The sequence below is a fragment of the Muscardinus avellanarius genome, assembly GCF_963383645.1.
Source record: "Muscardinus avellanarius genome assembly, chromosome: 14".
NCBI lineage: Eukaryota > Metazoa > Chordata > Mammalia > Rodentia > Gliridae > Muscardinus > Muscardinus avellanarius.
In genome coordinates, this window is record NC_137800.1 from 2,048,802 (window position 1) to 2,068,659 (window position 19,858).

The following is a 19,858-nucleotide window of genomic DNA, read 5'->3' on the forward strand; positions in this document are numbered from 1 at the left end:
GTAGGTGTCTGGGACTGTAGCCTGGAGGTAGAAGGGTTTCCAGGAATCCCAGTACCACAAAAAATTCGAAGAATAGAGGAAGATCCCTGGGATTCAATAGAAAGTGTAGGGCAATGGAAGACAGTAGTAATTTTCTCAACTGGATGAAGCCACTTATTTTTCTGTTCATCCACTTGTCCTTTAAATAATACCTATTTTAAGCATTATTTATTAAACATGTAACAACTCCATGAGGTAGATAGCAATCCTCAACTAACAGATAAGGAAACTAAGGCCTAGCAAGTTACTTAACCTGTTCAAGGTCACACAGGTAGGAGTGACAGACCGGGCCTGTGCTCCACACAGGTCAGTGTCAGAATATGAAAGAACTATATTTTGTTTTTCCTTCTTTCCTTGCTTCCTTTCCTCCTCCTCCTCTTATTCCTCCTCCTCTTCATTATTATTATTATTATTATTATTATTATTATTATTATTATTATTATTATTATTTTTAGGATTGGGCCTGGGGGAATTCTAGCTCTGAGCTACACACCTACCCTCATTTTTTCTTATTATTTTGTGGTATTTTATTTTCTTTTTTATTTTGAAACAGGTCTCACTAAGTTGCCTAGCGCTTAGCTAAGTTGCTGAGGCTGGCCTAGAACCTGTGGGCCTTCAGTCTTGGCCTCCGTAGTACTGGGATTATAGGCAAGTGCTACCATACCTGGACACTGTGTTTCTTAATACAAACCATTCATTGTTGCTTATATTTGCAGATATTAAATAATCCACAAGATCTATCGGACTGGGATTCAGAGTGAACTCGAGACTCCCAAAGAATACCACTGAAGGAAGCTCAATTTAGAGGGCATCAGTGTTCACATGTAAGAACTGAAACGCATTCAAAACCCGAGAGGTGAACTCGACCCTGGGCCTCAGCCTGGAGGACAGAGCTAGAGACAAAAAAGCACCTAAGTTAAAAAAGCAGGTGCTCAGAAAACACACAGTGTAAGTGGTCAAAAGGCCCACGATCCGTTGAACTGAATTCCAAGGATCTACTGGGATCCTTCATTAGCAGAGCAATTAAGTGCTTCAAGTTCTTCCAATACTCCGTTTAATGTTACTTTAAGGAATATAATTTTCCTGGCTATGAATCATTTGGCCTTTTTGTAAAGAATCCACTAAAATCGCAATTAAAACATAATGGTTATTGAGAGTTTCTGCCATGGAATTAAACTAATTAAGATTAAACATGATGGAAAACTGTGATTTTTCTGCTAATTCTTCTGGACAGAGGTGTCAGGCTGTGAAGCCCAGCATCCTGTCCTCCTGAGTCACTAGGACAAACACCACCCGCTGGGCGTCTGAGTCAACAGACTCCTGTGGCTCTTCAGAATTGGTAAATTATGTAAGGCTAAGTTTAATTTATGGTTAAAAGAAACATAAGCTTAATCAACATGTAGACAGAATATTTGTGATAGTGTGCCTTTCTGAAATATTAGTAGCCCCTTACACAACTAAGGGCAATAGTTTCAATATTTTTTATTCCACTCACTGACTTTGTTCTTTTTCCAATAAATGGTATTAAACAGACCCATTAGATAAGAGGATAATTCTCACTTTAATTCATTTTTTTCAAAAATTTCCCTTACCCAATCGGTATTTAATACATTTTACATGTAGATGTACAGAATACACTGAAGGAATTTTGTGTTGAAATAATTCTGACATGGCATCACAGACTCCAAAGGAATCTGGCTCAACTTGCACTGGGGTTGAGTCTTGGTAAGCTCATTAGAAGCTGAGAGGGAGGAAGAGAATCTGACTGTCACCTGTTCACTTTTGCTCAGAGTGAGATCCTGGCTGACTGCTGCTGGCTTGAAAGAAACCCAAACGACAGACAGAATTATCTTTTGAACCACAGAATCCCAAGGATCCTGCAATTGAGGAGTTTTGGTGCCAGGGTCAAGCCAGACTCGGCTATGTGGACGTGCCGTGCCTGCATGGGTTAGAAAGTCCTGTCCCCTGGGCTTCACCCCTGCCTGTCTTGGTGAACTGGTGGGATTAGCTTGGACTGCATTAGGAGCTCCCGCCAACCCAGCCAGGGTAGAGTCAGGGAACCACAGTGAGTCCCTTAGCCACAGTCTTATATTTGCTAGATCTTGAGGTAGTTTTCTGTAGGTTTGAAGAATAGGTCATAAAAACCTGACCTGTGCTTATCTCTGAGGCTGAGCATAGACGCCTGGCCTCTGTCTAGCAGCCAGGCCTCTGACTGTGGAGGCTACACCATCATGAACCCATGGACTATGGTTTCCTTCTTCTAATTCAGAAGAGTAAATATGACCTCCCTGAAATGCTCACTGGGACCCAGGATGAGCCAGTGCCTTAGAGGCCCAAAACAGAAAGTCCTGCCATTCTTCAAACTGCATCCTGGATTCCACAAGAACTCACCCAAACAGCAAATCCAGCATTCCATGGCCACGAAGGACACCTTGCAGAAGTGCTATAAGCACCAATCTTATCAAAGACAAGGTCAAACAAAACTGCTGCTGGGAACCATCACCCTGGCACACCAGGGGAGCCACCGCTCTCAACCAGCACCACTGGCAAAGCTCATGTGATTATACCTGGGCTGGTAGAGTTTTGGTTTTAGCCAAATTCTTGATAAGCACATCTATATTTTCTCCTTCATAAATTCACTTGACACATTTAGTTTTGCTTTTCTGAAGCACAGAATTTTAGAGCTGAAAGGACATACTTCACAGAGAAGAAAACTCGGGGTCCAGGCGTGTGCCAGCGTGCCGCCAGGGCTGAGGTCAGCCGCCCCCTTCCTGCAGCCTCCCCGCGGGCCCTGCCCTGCCCATGGATGAATGAAATGAAAGCGTGTGACCACCTACCCACACACCTTGGCAGAGGTGCACTCCACACACGGCGGCCCCCACCCAGGCACGTTAGCTTGCTGGCCCCCTCCAGGCGGTACCCCGGGAAGCAGGAGAAGGTCAGTGCATCCCCCACGCCGAAGTGGAAGCCGATCCTGCGGCTGAAGGCTGGGACTCCTGGGTCATCACAGGGCTCCAGGTCGTACTCTGAGACAAGAGACAGAGTCAGTGCTGGGGCAGTGGTGGATATGCAGGCACTTGGCGGGAACTGAAGGTGCTGCTATTAAAATAAACACACAAATCTCTCCATAAATATAGATAGGAATATCTAAAATATGTATCTATCCACATTTCTCTCTATTCGCTCCACATTGACACATGTATTATATACGGATAGGTTGATAGATAATTATTTCCAAGCTCTGCTATATAAAAATTGCTGTCCTTACAAACTCTCCCAGTACAGATGGCATACATCTTAGTATTTTTATTTTTCTAATTTTCAGTGCTGGAGATGGAACCCAGGGGTATTCTACCTCCTATCCACACCCTCAGCCCCATTTTTTATTCTTTATTTGAAAACAGGGTCTCACTGAGCTGCAAAGGGCCTCACTAACTAGCTGAGGCTGTCCATGAACCACGATCCGCCTGTCTCAGCCTCCCGAATGCTGGGATTACAAGTGTGTGCCGCCACGCCTAGCTTACATCTTAGTATTTTGAAAGCACCAACATTGTAAAATGAAATGATCCATTTTAGTACTGCCCCTTTGAGAGTGTGAAATTTTACTGATATTTCTGCAAAAACCAGTTCTTGCTCTCCACTTAGAGGTACTTTTGTAAAACAAGTAATGAATCAAGAGATAAAAGCCATGTGAAGTACAGGGTCGGGGAAAGTTTATCAGAGTCAATCTTACCTCTAAGCTAAGCCCCAGTATGGAGCAACAGTGGTTTTTAATGTATAAGCCGTATATTATTGGAATGTATGAAAAACGTCTGCAGACCCCTCAAGAAAAAAAATGCTAAACATCATTTGAAAACAGGATCAAGGCCTGTCGTGTTGCTGAATTTTGAGAAAAAGTATTCAATTATCAGCACTACTGAGAGGATTTTGCATTTCCCTTATTTGTTCCAGCCAACACTTTCAGATCTAAACATGTGTGGAGCTCTTGCTCTGAGTATCATCTGTCCCTGGTCCATTACGATGCCCACCCTCCCGCTAGTGAGAAGGGGAGCAGTGTGGACAGTGTTCTTCTTCCCAGTGTTTTCTCGCCCAGAGAGGCCCAGCGTTGAGTCAGATCCTACTCAGGGCAGGCCTCCCGCCTGGGGAATACAGTGACAGACCAGGGCACTGAGACACCTGTTCAGAGTGCACTGGGAGATGAATCAAGGAGGGGCATGATCACCAGTTACCAGGAAGACGCAGGTCATATTTTCCAGATTTTGTTCAGTGAAAAACTATGGTAATCTTTCTTCGAAAGCACTGCTTTCACTTTTGGAATTTCCAATACCATCTTTGTTTCCAATATTATGGAACCCAGGGCATCATTCTACCTTCTAGTTACACCCCAGACCTATTTTATTTTTATGTGGAAACAGGATCTCACTAGATTGATGCGAGTCTCACTACTTGCTGAGGTTGTCCTCAAACATGTGATCCTCCTGTCTCAGCCTCCCAAGTATTGGGATTCCAGATGTGCATCACCATGCCCAGCTACCTTTTTGTTTATTTTAAAAAATAAATCTACTAGCTGGGTGTGGTGGCGCACACTTGTAATCCCCGCGCTTGGGAGGCGGAGACAGGAGGATCACGCAGGTTCAAAGCCAGCCGCGCAGGCTTAAGAGACCCTGTTTCCAAATAAAAATACAAAAAATAGGTCTGGGAGTGTAGCCCGGAGGTAGAAGGGCTTCCAGGAACCCCAGTCACACACAAAAAAATAAAAAATAAATAAATAAATAAAATCTACTTTAATATATGCATCTAATATATTCAAACCAATTTTGTCCTCTTTGAAATATAATTAATTCATCCTTATTTTAGTATAATCCAGGAAGAAAAACATATGATTGATATAATTGAATTCAATACATAATTACTCAAAACACAATGAAAGAATATGTGGGAAATACTAAAATCAGGATGTGTAAACAACAAACTGTCTTGCAGTTTGCTAACACTGTTCTCTTTCAAAACATATGCTATATGTTATCAATTAAAATAAAAATTCTTGACAATTTCTACAAAAACAGTTGGAGACCCTTAACAAATAAAAAATAATTTTATATTCTTTTGTGATATACCTATTGTACTATTCCAGGAAACACAACAGTCTTATGCTTCTTTGTTTTACATATATTTTCATTTTGCAGTTTAAATGCTATCCTCTGAAAGACAGCTTCCAGAATAGAGGACTTCACACAATATCATAGATTAGAGGTGTGTATTAATTTCTATACCTCTATTAGGTTAAAAAAGTGTTCTTGTATTAATCATCACATTCACTATTTACAATGTATAAGTAAACCATATATGTTTCTCCTAACTTATCACACACACACACACACACACACACACACACACACACACACTCTGTTGGCCCAGTATTCTCTTTTCCTTCCCACTGAAAATGTTTGTTCTAGAATTTACCCTTTCTTTCTTCTTCATCACCAATTCTCATGGCTTATCCCCATGAATATAAAAAAGCGTTAATGATTCCACCTTAATAATGGGATAACAGACCATTTTTTAAGTTGTAATGTAGTTCACTTAATTTGATGGAAAATCATTTAGCTAAACAAACTAACACACCCTAACACGCCACACTTTTGACTTCACAATCTCCAGTCGCTGTGACATTTCTTGGCTCTGAAGGAGCCGCTCCACCTTCATGCCCTGATCTCCCTGGTCCACTCCCCATGTCTTCCAACATTCCTCCATAGCCTTCCCATCTGAGCTCTTATCCAAGCCACTAAGACCTGCAAGCCCGCACCCAGCCCTGTTCTCACTCAGCTCCCCTCCCTCAGCAGGTATGGAGACCACGGCTCCTTCATAAGAGGCTCCTGTTGCAGCACGCACCTCACACCTTCCTGCTCAGTGATTTTGACCCTCCTCTTTACAACATCAAAATGCTGAGCCCTGCATTAAACAATGAGCTTTCTCTCGGCACCTGGACTGGCTCCCCACCTCACCAATGCCTTGAAATCCAGCTCACACTGATGATGTTCTTTTCTAATTTTATGAATTTTTATGAACTTAGACATTTAGCAATTCTGGAAGTGTACCGCAACCCCCACCCCCAAGTTCAACCCCCCCAATTTCTGTATCCTGCCTCCTCATGAACCTGCTTTTTTCTGTGTATTCCATCTAAATTTGACATCTTTGTCCACTGGGTCTGGAAACCTACCCCTCTTGACTTCATATGCATAGCACTTCTTCTGGAGTCTGAGCCACCAGCTTCTCTTGCTGGGTTGACTGTTGCACGGCCTCCTTTTGAGGCCCCATTTCCCTAGAAAAAACCTGAGAAAGCTCACATCAGCCTCTGCTCAAATCCTTCTGCTGGCTTCATGTCATGATCAAGACTAGCATGCAGATGGCTTCTGTGAGCTGCCCTCCGTCCTGCCTCCAGCCTCCACTTCCCTCTAGGTTCTGGGCTCAGGCCACAGGGTCCCCTTATTTATGCTCCTGTCTCCAGCACCCTGGACAGCGGCTTACCTCTTGCTGCACTCCACTACCTTGTGGCCTGGTGTGCTTAGGTGTTCCTAGAACGCAAGCCCAGCCTATCACAGACCTGCCCTGGCAGCTCTGTGTGCACCAGCACCATTCCTGTCATCTCCTGTCTTGTTCGTTTTGATTTATTTATTTTTCCTTTTGGTACTAGGGGTTGGACCCAAAGTCATTCTACCTCTGAACTACAGCCAGCCATTTTTTTGAAACATGAGATACTGAGAGTCTCAGTAAGTTGTTGATGCTGGCCACAAACATGTGATTATCTTGTCTTAGCCTCTCAGGTACTAATATCAGAGGCATTTACTACCGCTCTGAGTTTTAATTATTTTTCTTTTTCCAGGATTGTCCAGTATGCAAACGTTCTCTCTGTCTCTCTCTCTCCCTCCCTCTTTTCCCTCCTCTGTCTCCCTAAAATGCCAGGCATCATACAGCTGCTCAGAAATCCTTGCTGAGTGGATAGAAGTAAAAGTTGGCTGTGAACACTCTGTCTCTGGCACTGATGGACCCACAATGGAAGGGGACATGGCATCCTCGTTTGAAGATGTGTGGTGCAGTAAAGCAGAGGAACATAGAAAGATAATGTTGGAAATATAGAGTGTATGCTGTGGTGTGTATGTTTCCTCCCTAGATCGTTCTGACACTTAAGTTTTATGGTAACTACAGGGGTGAGGCCCTTACAAGTACTTATGTCTTGGCAGCTCTGCCTTCAGGGAGGGAGGGATGGGTGGACCAGTGTCCTCGCCCCAGGAGGGCGCCAGGATGGATAAGCAGGATGGTCTGGTCTGCCTTCCTCCAAGCCTCAAGTGCTCTCCTGTGGTACGGGCAGCACAAAGGCTCTCACCACAGGCTGGGATCATCATCTTAAACTTGTCAGCTTGTCCAAGATGACAACCTGTTAAACTTCTTTTGTTCATAAACTCCCAAGTTTCAGGTCTTCATTACAGAAGCCGAAAATTCACTAAGACGTTGCACAAGTGCTATCGTGGAGACTCAGGGGGATGGGATACTTAGAGCTGGGCCGTGGCAGCGGGCAGCGCTCCCCCCGTGGGAGGAGAAGGTGAGAGAGGAGACGTCGGGAAGAATGCTGCATGCGTCAAGCTCAAAGCGTCCAAGCTGCGTCCCCAGAGAATGGCTGGGAAGTGGTGTGAACTAACTGAAAGGTGGCTTTCTAGAAATAGAAGCATAGTAGGGCCAGGGAAGAACTGGGGGGGGTCTGCGCACAGTCAGCCACAGGGAATATTGAGATCCCAGGGCACGCAGCTCCACGGGGGTGCTCTGGGATAAGGCATCAGCACCACTGCTGGTAAACATGAGGCAAGTGCCACAGGAAAGGAAGCCTTCATTTTTCTTATTTTTTCTTTCTTTTATTTTTTATTTTTATTTGTTATTGGGAATTGAACTCAGGGATATTCTGTCTTCAAGCTATACCCCCAGCACTTTTTTTTTTTTAAATGGAGTCTCCCTAGGTTACTGGGAGTCTCACTATGTTGCTGAGGCTGTCCTCAAACCTATGATCCTACTGTCTCAGCCTCCCAAGTAATGGGATTACAGGTGTGTAGCCATGCCTGGGGAAAATGCTTTATGTGTAAGGTGAAGCTGTCACTTATTTAGATAATTATACAATAAACATCATTATATTAGGGGCACTGGAAACAGTTTGCCATCCAGTTTCAAGGCAAGAGTCATCTAAATGAAATGATTTCTGTAACACATCTAAAGAACTTGCTGCTGTTGAAGTGGGCTTCGCATCAAAGGTGCACTCTCTCGCTTTAAAAAGACCGTGCCTCAGTGGCTCTCCTGAGAAACATGGTCCCTTGCACAAGCTTCCAGTGGTGTGTCTAAGTGAATTGTTATGAATGTTCATCAACTATTATAATTTTTTTCAGCATCCAGAATATTTTAAAACTGTTTCCAAAAGCTCCAGAGATTCAGAAAGGGTCCTTTGTCATGACTGCAGCTCACCTGCTTAGAAAATGGAGTTTATAAAAGAGAGGTCACCCCTAGGTTGGCGTTCTGAATTATCATGTCCTTAAAGTCCTATCTTGGAACTTGGTCCTGGTGTGGGGTGCTGGGAGGTACTGAGGTCATGGGTGCTTCCCCCGTAGGTAGATTCATGCCACTGTGGAGGACTTGGGGGATAGGTTCACACCTCTGTCTTTTCCTCCATGTTAAGACACAGTGTTCATTCCGTGTTCCCTTCCCCTTTGTCCATGGGAAGACACAGCATGGCTGCCACCCAGAAGCCGGCGCCTGCACCTGAATCCTGGCCTCCAGGTCTGTGAGGGTCAGTTTCTATTGTTCACCACATACTCGGTCTCGGGCATTCTGCTACCGTAGCACACATGGACTAAGACCGGAGCCAAAAGCCTTTTTGTCAGCCCCGTGCAGGGGGTGAGGGAATGAAGGCACAGGTGGGTAGGTGGATCGAAGTGAGAGAAACGCACAAGGAATGCCGTGTGCACCGCTGTCCTGTTACTCACCATGAGGTGGAATTACAGCGCATTTTTAATGTATGCATTTTCACTGTATGCCCCTGATGCCTTGCCTACAATCAATTTCTGTTTTATCTGCTAAAAGAGATAAAAATAAAGATCCTCAAGGAAAACAATAACACAAGGTGCTTTGCTCATGAGGCACACCCTGGGAGGGGAGGGCTCCTCCAGCCCGTCCGGCTTGGGATGTGCACAGGAGCCAGGGTGCATCTTCTCTTGGTGACTCTAGGGGGAGCCACAGGAAGCCAGGTGCAGAGAGGGGCCTTGGGCTTCAGAGTTAAGAAGACTCGCATCTTTGATAGATAAAGTGGCCAATTTCGTGATTGCGGCTGATGACAGTAAATTCCAAAGACATCAAGGACCTGGAGCCAAGCCTGAAAGCCCCACTTAGAGAGTAAAAGAGAAAACTCCACAGAGTCAGATTAAGAGAAATGGCAATTGGTAAGGCTACAGAGAAACCCCTAAGGGAGATTGTTAAAAACCCTACTCCATTTTATATGATGCAAAGATCGTGCAGTATTGAGCAAGTAATTAGTGGTTTGTGTTATGTGTAAGGCAGGAGAATTAGAGCAGCCAGGTAAAAGAAGCTAAAGCCAACAGAAGTCTTTCTACCAAGAACTTTGTTTATCTTAGGAGATACGATGGGATAATGGGATAACACAGGATAAGAGAAACACTTAAATACTGGAACAACTAGTCTCACAGGGCCATAGAAAGTTATTAAGAAATTTACAGGGCCTTAAATGTAGAAAGAAATCACATGTGATTTTGGCCCACGGGGACCAAAGTTTATATTTAGCATATAAATATGTTTACCAATCATTTTATATCATATATATTTCTATTCATCATATCAATCTCAGGACAACTGAGTGATGAAGGTTGTGTCAAGGCATCCTATGCCTGAATGCAAACTGAAATACCTGCTCATACCCTGCAGGAGCTGCAGAGGAGCGAATCCCTTTCTGTTCCTTGAGTGTATGGAGGTAGAAGGTGAAGACATCACAGAGACACTATGCAGTGTTTCTCTACATAAATTTATCTTGCGAGAGCTTGATCAGGATTTTTACATCTATAAAATAATTACCGTGTCACAATATATATAAATTAAACAATCTATCCCATTTGAAGAATGGCTGGTATAACAGAAATCCTACACAAATATTACCTACATCTCATATTTAAAAGTAGAAATGTTTAAAAGTAAAATCCTACTTCTCTACTTAAAAGTAGAAATGTTTAGTAGGAATGTTAAACTTGGCAGTTTCATTTTGCCGCTGACTATGATTAGGTAAAGTAAGGCAAGCCTGTCTTCGACTTTGAGTGTCCCTAAGTTGTGTTCAGCCTGGGATGGCTCCAGACAGGGGTTGCCTCTGCTGGGAACCAGAGCCATCAAAAGGTAACTGTTCCTGAGCCCACCTTCCAGCCAGGGGGCTTCCTCAGAGGCGGATGGAATTGATGAAGGGAAATGAGTTAGAAACAAATAATTCTGTGTATAACTTTTCAAGGATAAAAATCCATAGATACTGTAAGGCCAAGTAGTGTTCTGAATGCCAGCTGATGTCCTAGGACCTGCCTTTTGGGGATCTAGCCTCCTGTATCCCTCGAATCTTCCTGGGTAGAGATTTACTATAGTTAGGCAGACACATAAATACACACACACACACACACACACACACACACACACACACACACACAGGCAGGCTTACTACTAGAGTATAGAAACAGGAAAAAACCAATGTACCGGAAAAGGTGATGTTGAAGCCCTCATAGGAAATTGAGAAGTCTGATATGAAGCGAAGCTGGGCAGTGAAGTTTCCAAACAAGCCCGCCTTGATAGTGTGAGGCAGAACCGAGCCCGTGAGCCTGGCCACAGGCTCCGAGAAGCTGCCGTCCTCGGTGATGAGCAGGTAGTCGTGGGAGCTCTCCAAGTGGAAAGTGTGGAAGATCATCTGGACTCCTGGGGCGAGAGGGGACAGAAGTAGTGAGGAAAACGATATCTGCACACCTAGCAGAAGTGTGAGGAGAAGTGGGCCGGAGACGGGAAGTTTTAGAAATGAAAGAAGGGAGAGGGGATACGCAAAGACAGGGTCAGGTACTTAAGGACAGGTATGGAGAGATGCAAAAAGGGCACAGATGTGGACGAGCAGATGATGATGCAGATAAGGCCATGGGTAGAGGTGTAGATACAGGTGTAGGTGGAGCCACGCATATGAATGTAGGTGTGGACACTGGTGGAGGTGTGGGCATTGGTATGGATGGAGGCACAGATATAAGTACAGACAGGGAGACGTGGGTCTTACTGTAGACACAGATGTAGACGCAAACACGAATTGTGTGTCTACATCTATGCACACACATACACACAATATATATATATTCATATATACATTCAGTGTAGGTGTAGACTCACACGTAGGTATAGGCATGGTGTGGATATATATCCTGATGTAGGCAGAGACATAGGTGTGAGGTGAGCAGGAATGTAGTGTAGATAGCAATACAGATGGAAGTGTAGACACACAGGGAGGTGCAGACCCAGTGACGGGAATAGAGATGGATGTAGGAGCGGCTGTGAGTATGGCTGTACTACGAGTGTAGATGTACACACAGGTGTCAATGTAGACACAGTTGTAGGTGTGGATGTGAAATTCCCCTAGGAAAGCACATGTATCGGTACTTCACAGTAATATGTCTGAATTCTTATACCGGAGTGAATAAAGTTAATTATAAATAGATCCATGTTAGTAGAAATTCGTATTTCTGATTAAAAATTGTGATCACTTATATTTATTTATTCTTAATTTCCTTCAGGCCCATATTATCTTTTACTATGATGTCCTAATAGCATAGTGTGATACATTGAATAAATAACTAAATATGTCAATTTAACTCAAGAAGAGTTCAAACATATGCTAAAATACAGATTCTACAAAATATTAGTATGACTTAGATTTAAAATAGCTTCTTTAAAAATGACAAACTTGGTAATAGAGAAAGATCGAGGATCCAACCCTAACCTCAACGTTTGCCGTCCATATTTCCTCCAAATGTGAACTTTCCCTTTTCTCCTACACTTATCTGTAATATAAAGATAGTATCGTCTCTGTGGATAGCTGAAGATCATCTGAAGATCATCTGAAGATCAGAGATTTATTAAGTGACATAATACTGAGGAAACTTACAGCATAAGCCAAGCACACAATTTCCCCAGTTTATAACCGAAGTTAGAAGTGTGGCTGAGTGACTCTCATCTCCTTTAACTCAGTCACTATTCGCAGCTTGTGGGACTCCCGCCTCTTAGCATTGGGCCTAATTTCTGTGTTCATATCACAGACATGCAACCAGGTTACCAGACAGATAAAGAGCTCACCAAGGAATTACTTTTTCTTGCAGTTACAATAATTTAAAAACCATTAAAATCTGACTAAAAGTAAAAATCAAAAGATTATGATATGAATGAAGACATTACATATTTGTTCCGTGTCCCACACTTTTGCCCGATTAATTGCTTATGAATTTGAGCCCGAGGCAGGAGACGTACCCTTCCCGTGGGAGACTTCGATGGTCCACGTGCAGTTGAGTGAGTTTGGGTAAAAATCAGGAAACCCTGGAGAAAGCACTGTCCCACTCTTCCCGTGGATGTAGCCTCCACACAGAGCTGAACGGGACAAAAAGACATTATTACAGGGACTGAAGTTTCACAGCGATCATTATGATAAAATATTGCAGAAGTGACATTGAACTTGTGCAGGGACTACAACAAAATCCACTGTTGCTCTCGGGAGGAAACACACAGCTTAAATGCTGCTTTTCTTGTGACTGCAATCTGCCCAGTGACACACAGGCATCCCAGCAGCCCACAGCCTTGAAAACACTACGAGAAAACCGCAGAGCAGGACGACAGGCCTTGTGCTCACAAGCCGCAGGGTGGCAGAGACCGCAGCCTCCCGCTCAGGGCTGGTGGGCGCTGACACGCACCTCCAAGTGTCTAAATTGCTTCCAAGAGAGCATGGCACGCGTAAAACTAACGAGAGTCACTGTTGAAGGAAGAAAAGAAAGTCCTGCATCACAATTTCAGCGGGGAAATAGTAACAAGAGTGAGCATAGCTTAGGAGGGTTATTTATTTACTTTAGGCTTTTGAGATTTAATACAAACATTTATCTTTATTTTTTATCGGTGCACTGTGGCCAGGCGTCTTAATGGGGCTCGAGATGGTAAAGGTATACATGCACACATCTCACCACTCACTTGACCTTTTAAATTACACATAAAAACTACACATGTATGTTGGGTGTAACATGGTGTTTAAATTCTTGTATACGGTGCGTCGTGGTCGGGTCAGGGTAACCAGCCCATCTGCCACCTCACAGGGTCACCACTCCGCGTGCTGGCAGCATTCCACACCCTCCTTCCTGGCTGTCCTGGGATATTCAGTTAACTGTCGTCAGCCACCTTGACACTGCTGTGGAAGCTTAGCCACCATTCCTCCTGCTCACCCACACCGGCACATCACTCTGTGCCCATGAGGTTCATTCTTTTGGTGTTCAGTGCTGGTTTCAGTGCTGGTTTCAGTGCTGGTGAGAACTTGGAGGAAGAGAAACTCCCCTCCAGTGCAGTGAGAATGAAAACTAGCACAAGCCTTGTTGGAAACAATAGAGACATTCCTCAGAATGCGAGGAGTAGAACTGGCATGTGATCCAGCCATCCCAGCACGGGGTGTGTACCCAAAGGAAAGGGAATTGATCTGGCATAGAGACATCTGTCCCCCTCCAAGTATGTCACAGCACCCTCACAATAGCCAAGACATGGAAATAGCCAAAGTGTTCATCAACAGGTGAGTGGGTAAAGGACATGTTGTGTAGGCACAATGGAATACTATTCACCTACCAAAAAGAATGAAATCATGCCTTTTGGGACAGTAGGGATGGAATTAGAGGACATTAATTGAAAGAAACAGAAATAAATACTATTTGCCCACAAAAAGAATGAAATCCTGTCATTTGAGATACTAAGGACGGAACTGGAGGGTGTTACAATAAAGAAACCGGGCACAAGAAGATTCACCACGTGTCTCAGAGCACAGGAGTTGAAAGGCTCAGGTCCAGATGCCTGAGCGTTAGGAGTCCATGCTCTTGGTCCTTCCGCCAGCTGCCTCCTGTGTCCTGGTAGACAGCCAGTGCTCTGGCAATGGGCACTGTCTTAAATGTGTCCACTGGGGGTGCCAAGACCCTCCAGAGGAAGCTCTCAGAGCCAGGCTGCAATCTCCTGCAGCCCCTCCAGGAGAAGTCCCTGGCACTGACTGGCCAGGGGACGCCCAGGCAGCTGATAGAATGCGACTGCTGGGTGTCTATGAGGAAGTTTCTGGAAGATATGACTCAGCAAAGAAAACCTATCATCCTTGACATGGCAGCTAGCTATCCAATGCCTAGAAAGCTTGGGTAGAACAGGAAGATAGAGGAAGGGCAAATTCTCCTCTTGGCTGGGGCTCATCTTTTACTGACCTTGGACATCAGTGCTTTTGGGCTTTGGGCTCACCTTGGGACAATTCCCTCAATACATTTTCCCCTCTGCATCTGTGTGTGTGTGTGGTGTGTGTGTGTGTGTGTGTGTGTGTGTGTGTGTGTGTGTGTGTGTGAATTCCTGCTATTTCATCTCTGTGTGTGTGTGCGTGCATGTAATTTCCTGCTGCTTCTTTTTCTCTGGAAACCCTGCCCCACTGGTGACACTGGGCAGGCTTTCTTCTCCTCCGTGTTCAAAACCCTCAGATGTTCAAAGGGTCCGTGCTCTACCTAACCCCCTGGCATTGAGAGAAGGGAATGAGTTAACACAGGGAACTGCTTTGAGACAGTGTCTCGCAAGCAAAATCTCTCCCGTAAGTGATATCATGTTCTGCTGCTTATGGTGCACAATTCTGTCTTTCTCTCTCTTAAGGGGCTCTTTCTGGTGCCTGGCACATTTACAATTCCCTTTCTAAACTAGGTACAATGAGCTATCATTAAGAAACTGACGCCTGGAATAAGGTTTTTATTAATATGCATATTCCAAATTATGTTCCATAAAAGCCACTTCTACAAAATAACGTTTGTGAGGGAGAGCGCTGATTTACGGGAGGCACGCAGTGCTTCTCTGGGCTCTTCACTCAATTGACTTGCAGAACAGATCACCTCCTTTCCACGCAAACCAAACAGACGCACAACGTCAAGAACTGTGGAACAGACACTTTAAGATGTGAGCCCTGAATGCAATGTCTAATGGGATTTTCACATTTTAGGATTGCACCGCTTCTCCAATTCACTGTGAAAGAGGTGAGTTAAATTTGCAATTAATTGATTCAATAAACAAGGATAGAAAACCTGGTATTAACCTGGCCTTGTCCTCAGTGCCAGGGAAGATAGTAACAAACAAAAGAGACATGTGTCTCTTTCTTTTCAAAAAAAAAATTTAAATTATCTTTATTTGCAGAAAACATTATATTTATTTTTTAAATGTTTTTATTGCTGCATTGTAGTCATACTTTTTAATGGGGTACAAGATGGTGGAGGCATACATGCACACATCACCCAAGTAGCCTTACCCAATTCCTGCCTCATTCCCTCCCCCTCCCTTTTTTCTCATGTTTGGCTTAGTGATTGATATGTTTGTTAAAGTACATCATGTGCAATAGAGAATTTTCCTCTTCCCCCTCCCATCCCCTCAGGTCACCTTATTTGCTCATCTACAGTATTTCCTTCTTTGTCTAGAGTTCCTCCTATGACCTATTTTCTCCCTAGCTTTTTCATATTAGGGAGAGCATCTGATTTCTTATTTTTTTGTGATTGACTAATCTCACTTAGCATGATGTCTTCCAGTCCTATCCATTTCCCTGTAAATGATGTACTTGTGTTTTTCTTCATGGCTGAGTAAAATTCCATATGATCCAGCAATAGCACTTCTGGGTATCTACCCAAAACAAGGAAATCAACTACCAAATTAATGCCTGTGTACCTATGTTCCTAGCTGCACAATTCACCATAGCCAAACTCTGGAACCAGCCAAGATGCCCATCAACAGACGAACGGATTACAAAACTGTGGGATATGTAGACATGGAATTTTACTCAGCCATGCATCTCTTTTGGACTCATGCGTCCTTGAAGAGTGTGTGCTCCAGGTGGAAAAGACAGAGCGAAGCCCCCGGGGGATGTCAAGTGCAGATGAGTGTTGGAAGACAGAAAAGTCTTGTGAAGAAGAAGAAAAAGAGCAGAGTGTGCCCCGTGACCTGCGTGGGTCGGGCTGACACAGGTGGCCAGGGAGGTGGCACCTGCATCACAGTCTGTGAAGAAGGACTTGAGAAAGGGAACCATCAGGCACATGGGGAAAGAAGCTGGATAGAGGACACAGAAAGACAAAGGCCGGAGCCAGACCAGAGGGGCGCACAGAAAGGATGCTGGTGGTCAGGAAGGGGAGAGTGGAGAGAGTGCGGTGCTGGCTGTGGGTTGCTGACAGAGGGCAGTTCTCACCCTGGACTTGAGGGTGCTTCCCTGAGGGGGAAGAAGGGCATTCAGGGCTGTTCCCGAAAGCTACATGAGCTCTCTGGGGTGTGACCTGATCACCAGGCTGTTTTGCAAGAGCACTCAGGGCTGGCAGGGAGCACGGCCTCAGATGAGCTGGACACCAGCAGCAGACGGTGAGACAGCTCACAGCCTGACTGGATTGAAGGAAAAGCCGGTGCAAGTTATCATGGGTACGCATTGGGCATTATGACAAAGAGGGGGAGCTGGGGACCATGGGGAGATTGCCCCTCGACTGAGGTAGTTGAAGGCAGAGGGGATGTGGGAGAGGTTCTGAGGGTGAGAGGAACTCAGCACTGGTTCATGAAGGCCAGTGTCTGCTGGACACAGAGCAGAAGGGCGGACTCTGAAATTGGATACACAGCCTCCACTCCCTTCAGAGGGATGACACAGGGTAAGAGGGAGGGCATGTGTAGAGGAAACCCATACAATCCATAAGGACGGCCAAAACAATGTTTACAGCAAAGTGAGGCAGGGAGATTACAGAGGAGACAGGGGAGCTGGAGGAAGCCCAGGAACACACATCCCTGCTAGGAATGCTGTCCACTGATAACTTTTTGTCTGTGACTGGATGAGCAAAATATTAGTACATTAACTTCTTAAATATTTATGAAAATATTTAATCACAAGGAATTCAAAACATTTTATGAAAGACTGAGATTCAAATATGGAAAGTTGCTAAGAGTCTATACCCTAAAATATGATGGCTCTACATAAACTAATAAAAATAGATTCATAACAAGTGAATTTATACAACCTATAAATTTTCATTTTATCCTGTGTCTTTATGTCATTAAGGAAAATCGATCATACATTGGAAAGAGCCTGGGATGAGCGTGCATTCTGTGAGCCTGACTATATCCATCCATACTCACAAACCAGAAGACACCAACCAACCACATCACCCCCATCTGGGAGCAAATCAGGGAGAAAGTTACAGACAAAGCATCGTGATGATGATTTTGATTTGTGTGGCTTCAAATGCAATACAGCCTGCATCCCGTCATGAAGATTTTGAATAAAAATTACTGTGCACAAAGCCTCCATTTTTTAAGGAAAATGATATTTGGTATACGGAGAATTGAATTGATATTCTCATCTAAAATTGAAGAGAAGAGGAAAGGGAATAAAGTACCTGACTTACATTTTCGTGACCACATGGGTCTTGACGGTATCTGTAGAAAGACATGACTATGTTCCCTCGGTAGAGCTGCAAATTTAGCTGCACACAATTTGAATTACATGAGTCTATTTCTTTATGCACTGTGGAGCCTTTCCTGGGTAGTTATAAAAGCTATGATAAAAATTTACTTTTCTTTCCTCTTGGTTATAATTTCTTGATCCCTCGCTTTCAATTTAGATTATTCACCCACCAAGGACCCAGATGCATCCCATCAGGAAGCCCTGGAGTAGCAGACTGACATTCGCAGAAAGGAGTAAAGGATGAGAGAGAAGGGACCTGTGTAGGTTTCTTCCCAGGTGTCATGGTGAGATACAGAATGTCCCCTGGAGAGCATTAATGCTGCAATTAAGCCATGAGGGTTGTCACTCATCAGTAGGTGAATCCATCATAATCCTAAGCTAGGCGTGTAGGGTGTGGCTGAAGAGGTGGGTCCCCTAGGAGTGTGGTCTTGGGGACTGCGCATGTGTTCTTGAATCCTCTAGGCTGCTTTCTCTCCTGCTTCTAGGCTCCCAGATATGAGAACAGAGCCTTGTTCATATTCATATCCTCTCTCTCTCTCTGTCTCTCTGTCTCTCTCTCTGTCTCTCTGTCTCTCTCTCTGTCTCTGTCTCTGTCTCTGTCTCTCTCTCTCTCTCTCTCTCTCTCTCTTGCTCTCTCTTGCTCTCTCCGCCTCTCTCTTTTTATCCTCTCCTCCTTTTTCTTTTCTTCCTTCTCTCTTCTTCTCTCTCTCTTGCTCTCTCCTTCTCTCTCTTTTCTATCTCCTCCTCCTCCTCCTCCTCCTCCTCCTCCTCCTCCTCCTCCTCCTCCTCCTCCTTCTTCTTCTTCTTCTTCTTCTTCTTCTTCTTCTTCTTTTCTTCTTCTTTTCTATCTCTCCCTCCCTCCCTCCCTCCCTCTCTCCCTCCCTCCCTTTCTCTCTCTCCTTTTCCTTGACTGACATGAGCTGAACCTCATTGAAATTTCCCAAACTTTAGGAATATACTCTTTTCTCTAAATCCTGGGGCCAGTTATTTTGGGCCATCCCAGTGAGAATCAGATACAATAGGAAGTTAGAAGTAAATCTTGTTCTCACGTTCAAGTTCTGCACTAGCCTCTGCTTGGATCTGCCCATCGACTCAGTCCTCCATTCAGTACCATTCTGGTATTGACTAAAGAATACACTACTGCTTTCTAAACATGTCCATGCTCTTGGCCATTCCAACTGGGTATTTACATCTGCATCACCATAAGACACACTGCCTGCCTGGTATGACCTACCACCCAGGTATTCAGATCTGCATTCTCTGCATCGCCACAGGGCACACTGCCTGCCTGGTACCACCTACCACCCTATGTATGTATGTATGTATGTATGTATGTATGTATGTATGTATGTGGATGGAATCCAGGGACATCCTACCTCCGAGCTACAACCCCAGACCTATTTTTTTATTCTTTATTTTGAAACAGGGTCTCACTGAGTTGTAAAGAGCCTCACTAAGTAGCTGAGGCTGTCCACAAACCGGGATCCTCCAGTCTCAGCCTCCCAGATGCCATCATGCCTGGCTCCACCGCAGGTATTTAGATCGCCATAGGACACACTGCCTCTCTGGCGCCACCTACCGTCACAGCTGGGCAGTGCGTGGTTCCACTGGTGGCTCCGCTCACAGACCAGGGGCTCCTCATCACTGAGGGTGTAGCCCGGGTCACAGCTGAAGGTCACAGTGGACCTGATGCCAAAGTCACTGCCATGCCTGTGGCCATTCACAGGGATGCCCGGGTCGAGGCAGGAGTCTGTCTCCAGGGTCACACCTGGATGCGTGGGAAAAGTACAGTAGAGGAAGGTTAGCCAGAAAGGAGAAAAATAAACCTCCTTGCTACATAGCTAAAGAATATTCTCAGACATAATCAGACCTACAAAACTATTTGAGTGAGTAATCAATTATTGAATGGATTATCGAATCTCCATTGATCCACTGAGGTGAAAATATGGCCTCAAATATTAGACCTCGTTTTTCAAATTAGAAGGATTGATGTCGTTACGCTGCTCACCAAGTGATGTCTAAGTGGAA

The 19,858-nt window shown here is 44.5% G+C and overlaps 1 protein-coding gene across 1 annotated transcript in view; it reads right to left on the minus strand.

Moving 5' to 3' along the window:
• Positions 1 to 19,858, minus strand: part of CSMD1 (CUB and Sushi multiple domains 1) — a gene marked incomplete at both ends in the record, with an annotated part of 1,592,168 nt that overhangs the window by 280,606 nt on the left and 1,291,704 nt on the right. Inside the window, 4 exons of the mRNA XM_080710482.1 lie at positions 2,877 to 3,065; positions 10,819 to 11,034; positions 12,619 to 12,735; positions 19,410 to 19,598. Coding sequence (XP_080566608.1) covers positions 2,877 to 3,065; positions 10,819 to 11,034; positions 12,619 to 12,735; positions 19,410 to 19,598 — 711 coding nt within the window. The remainder of the gene's footprint in view (positions 1 to 2,876; positions 3,066 to 10,818; positions 11,035 to 12,618; positions 12,736 to 19,409; positions 19,599 to 19,858) is intronic.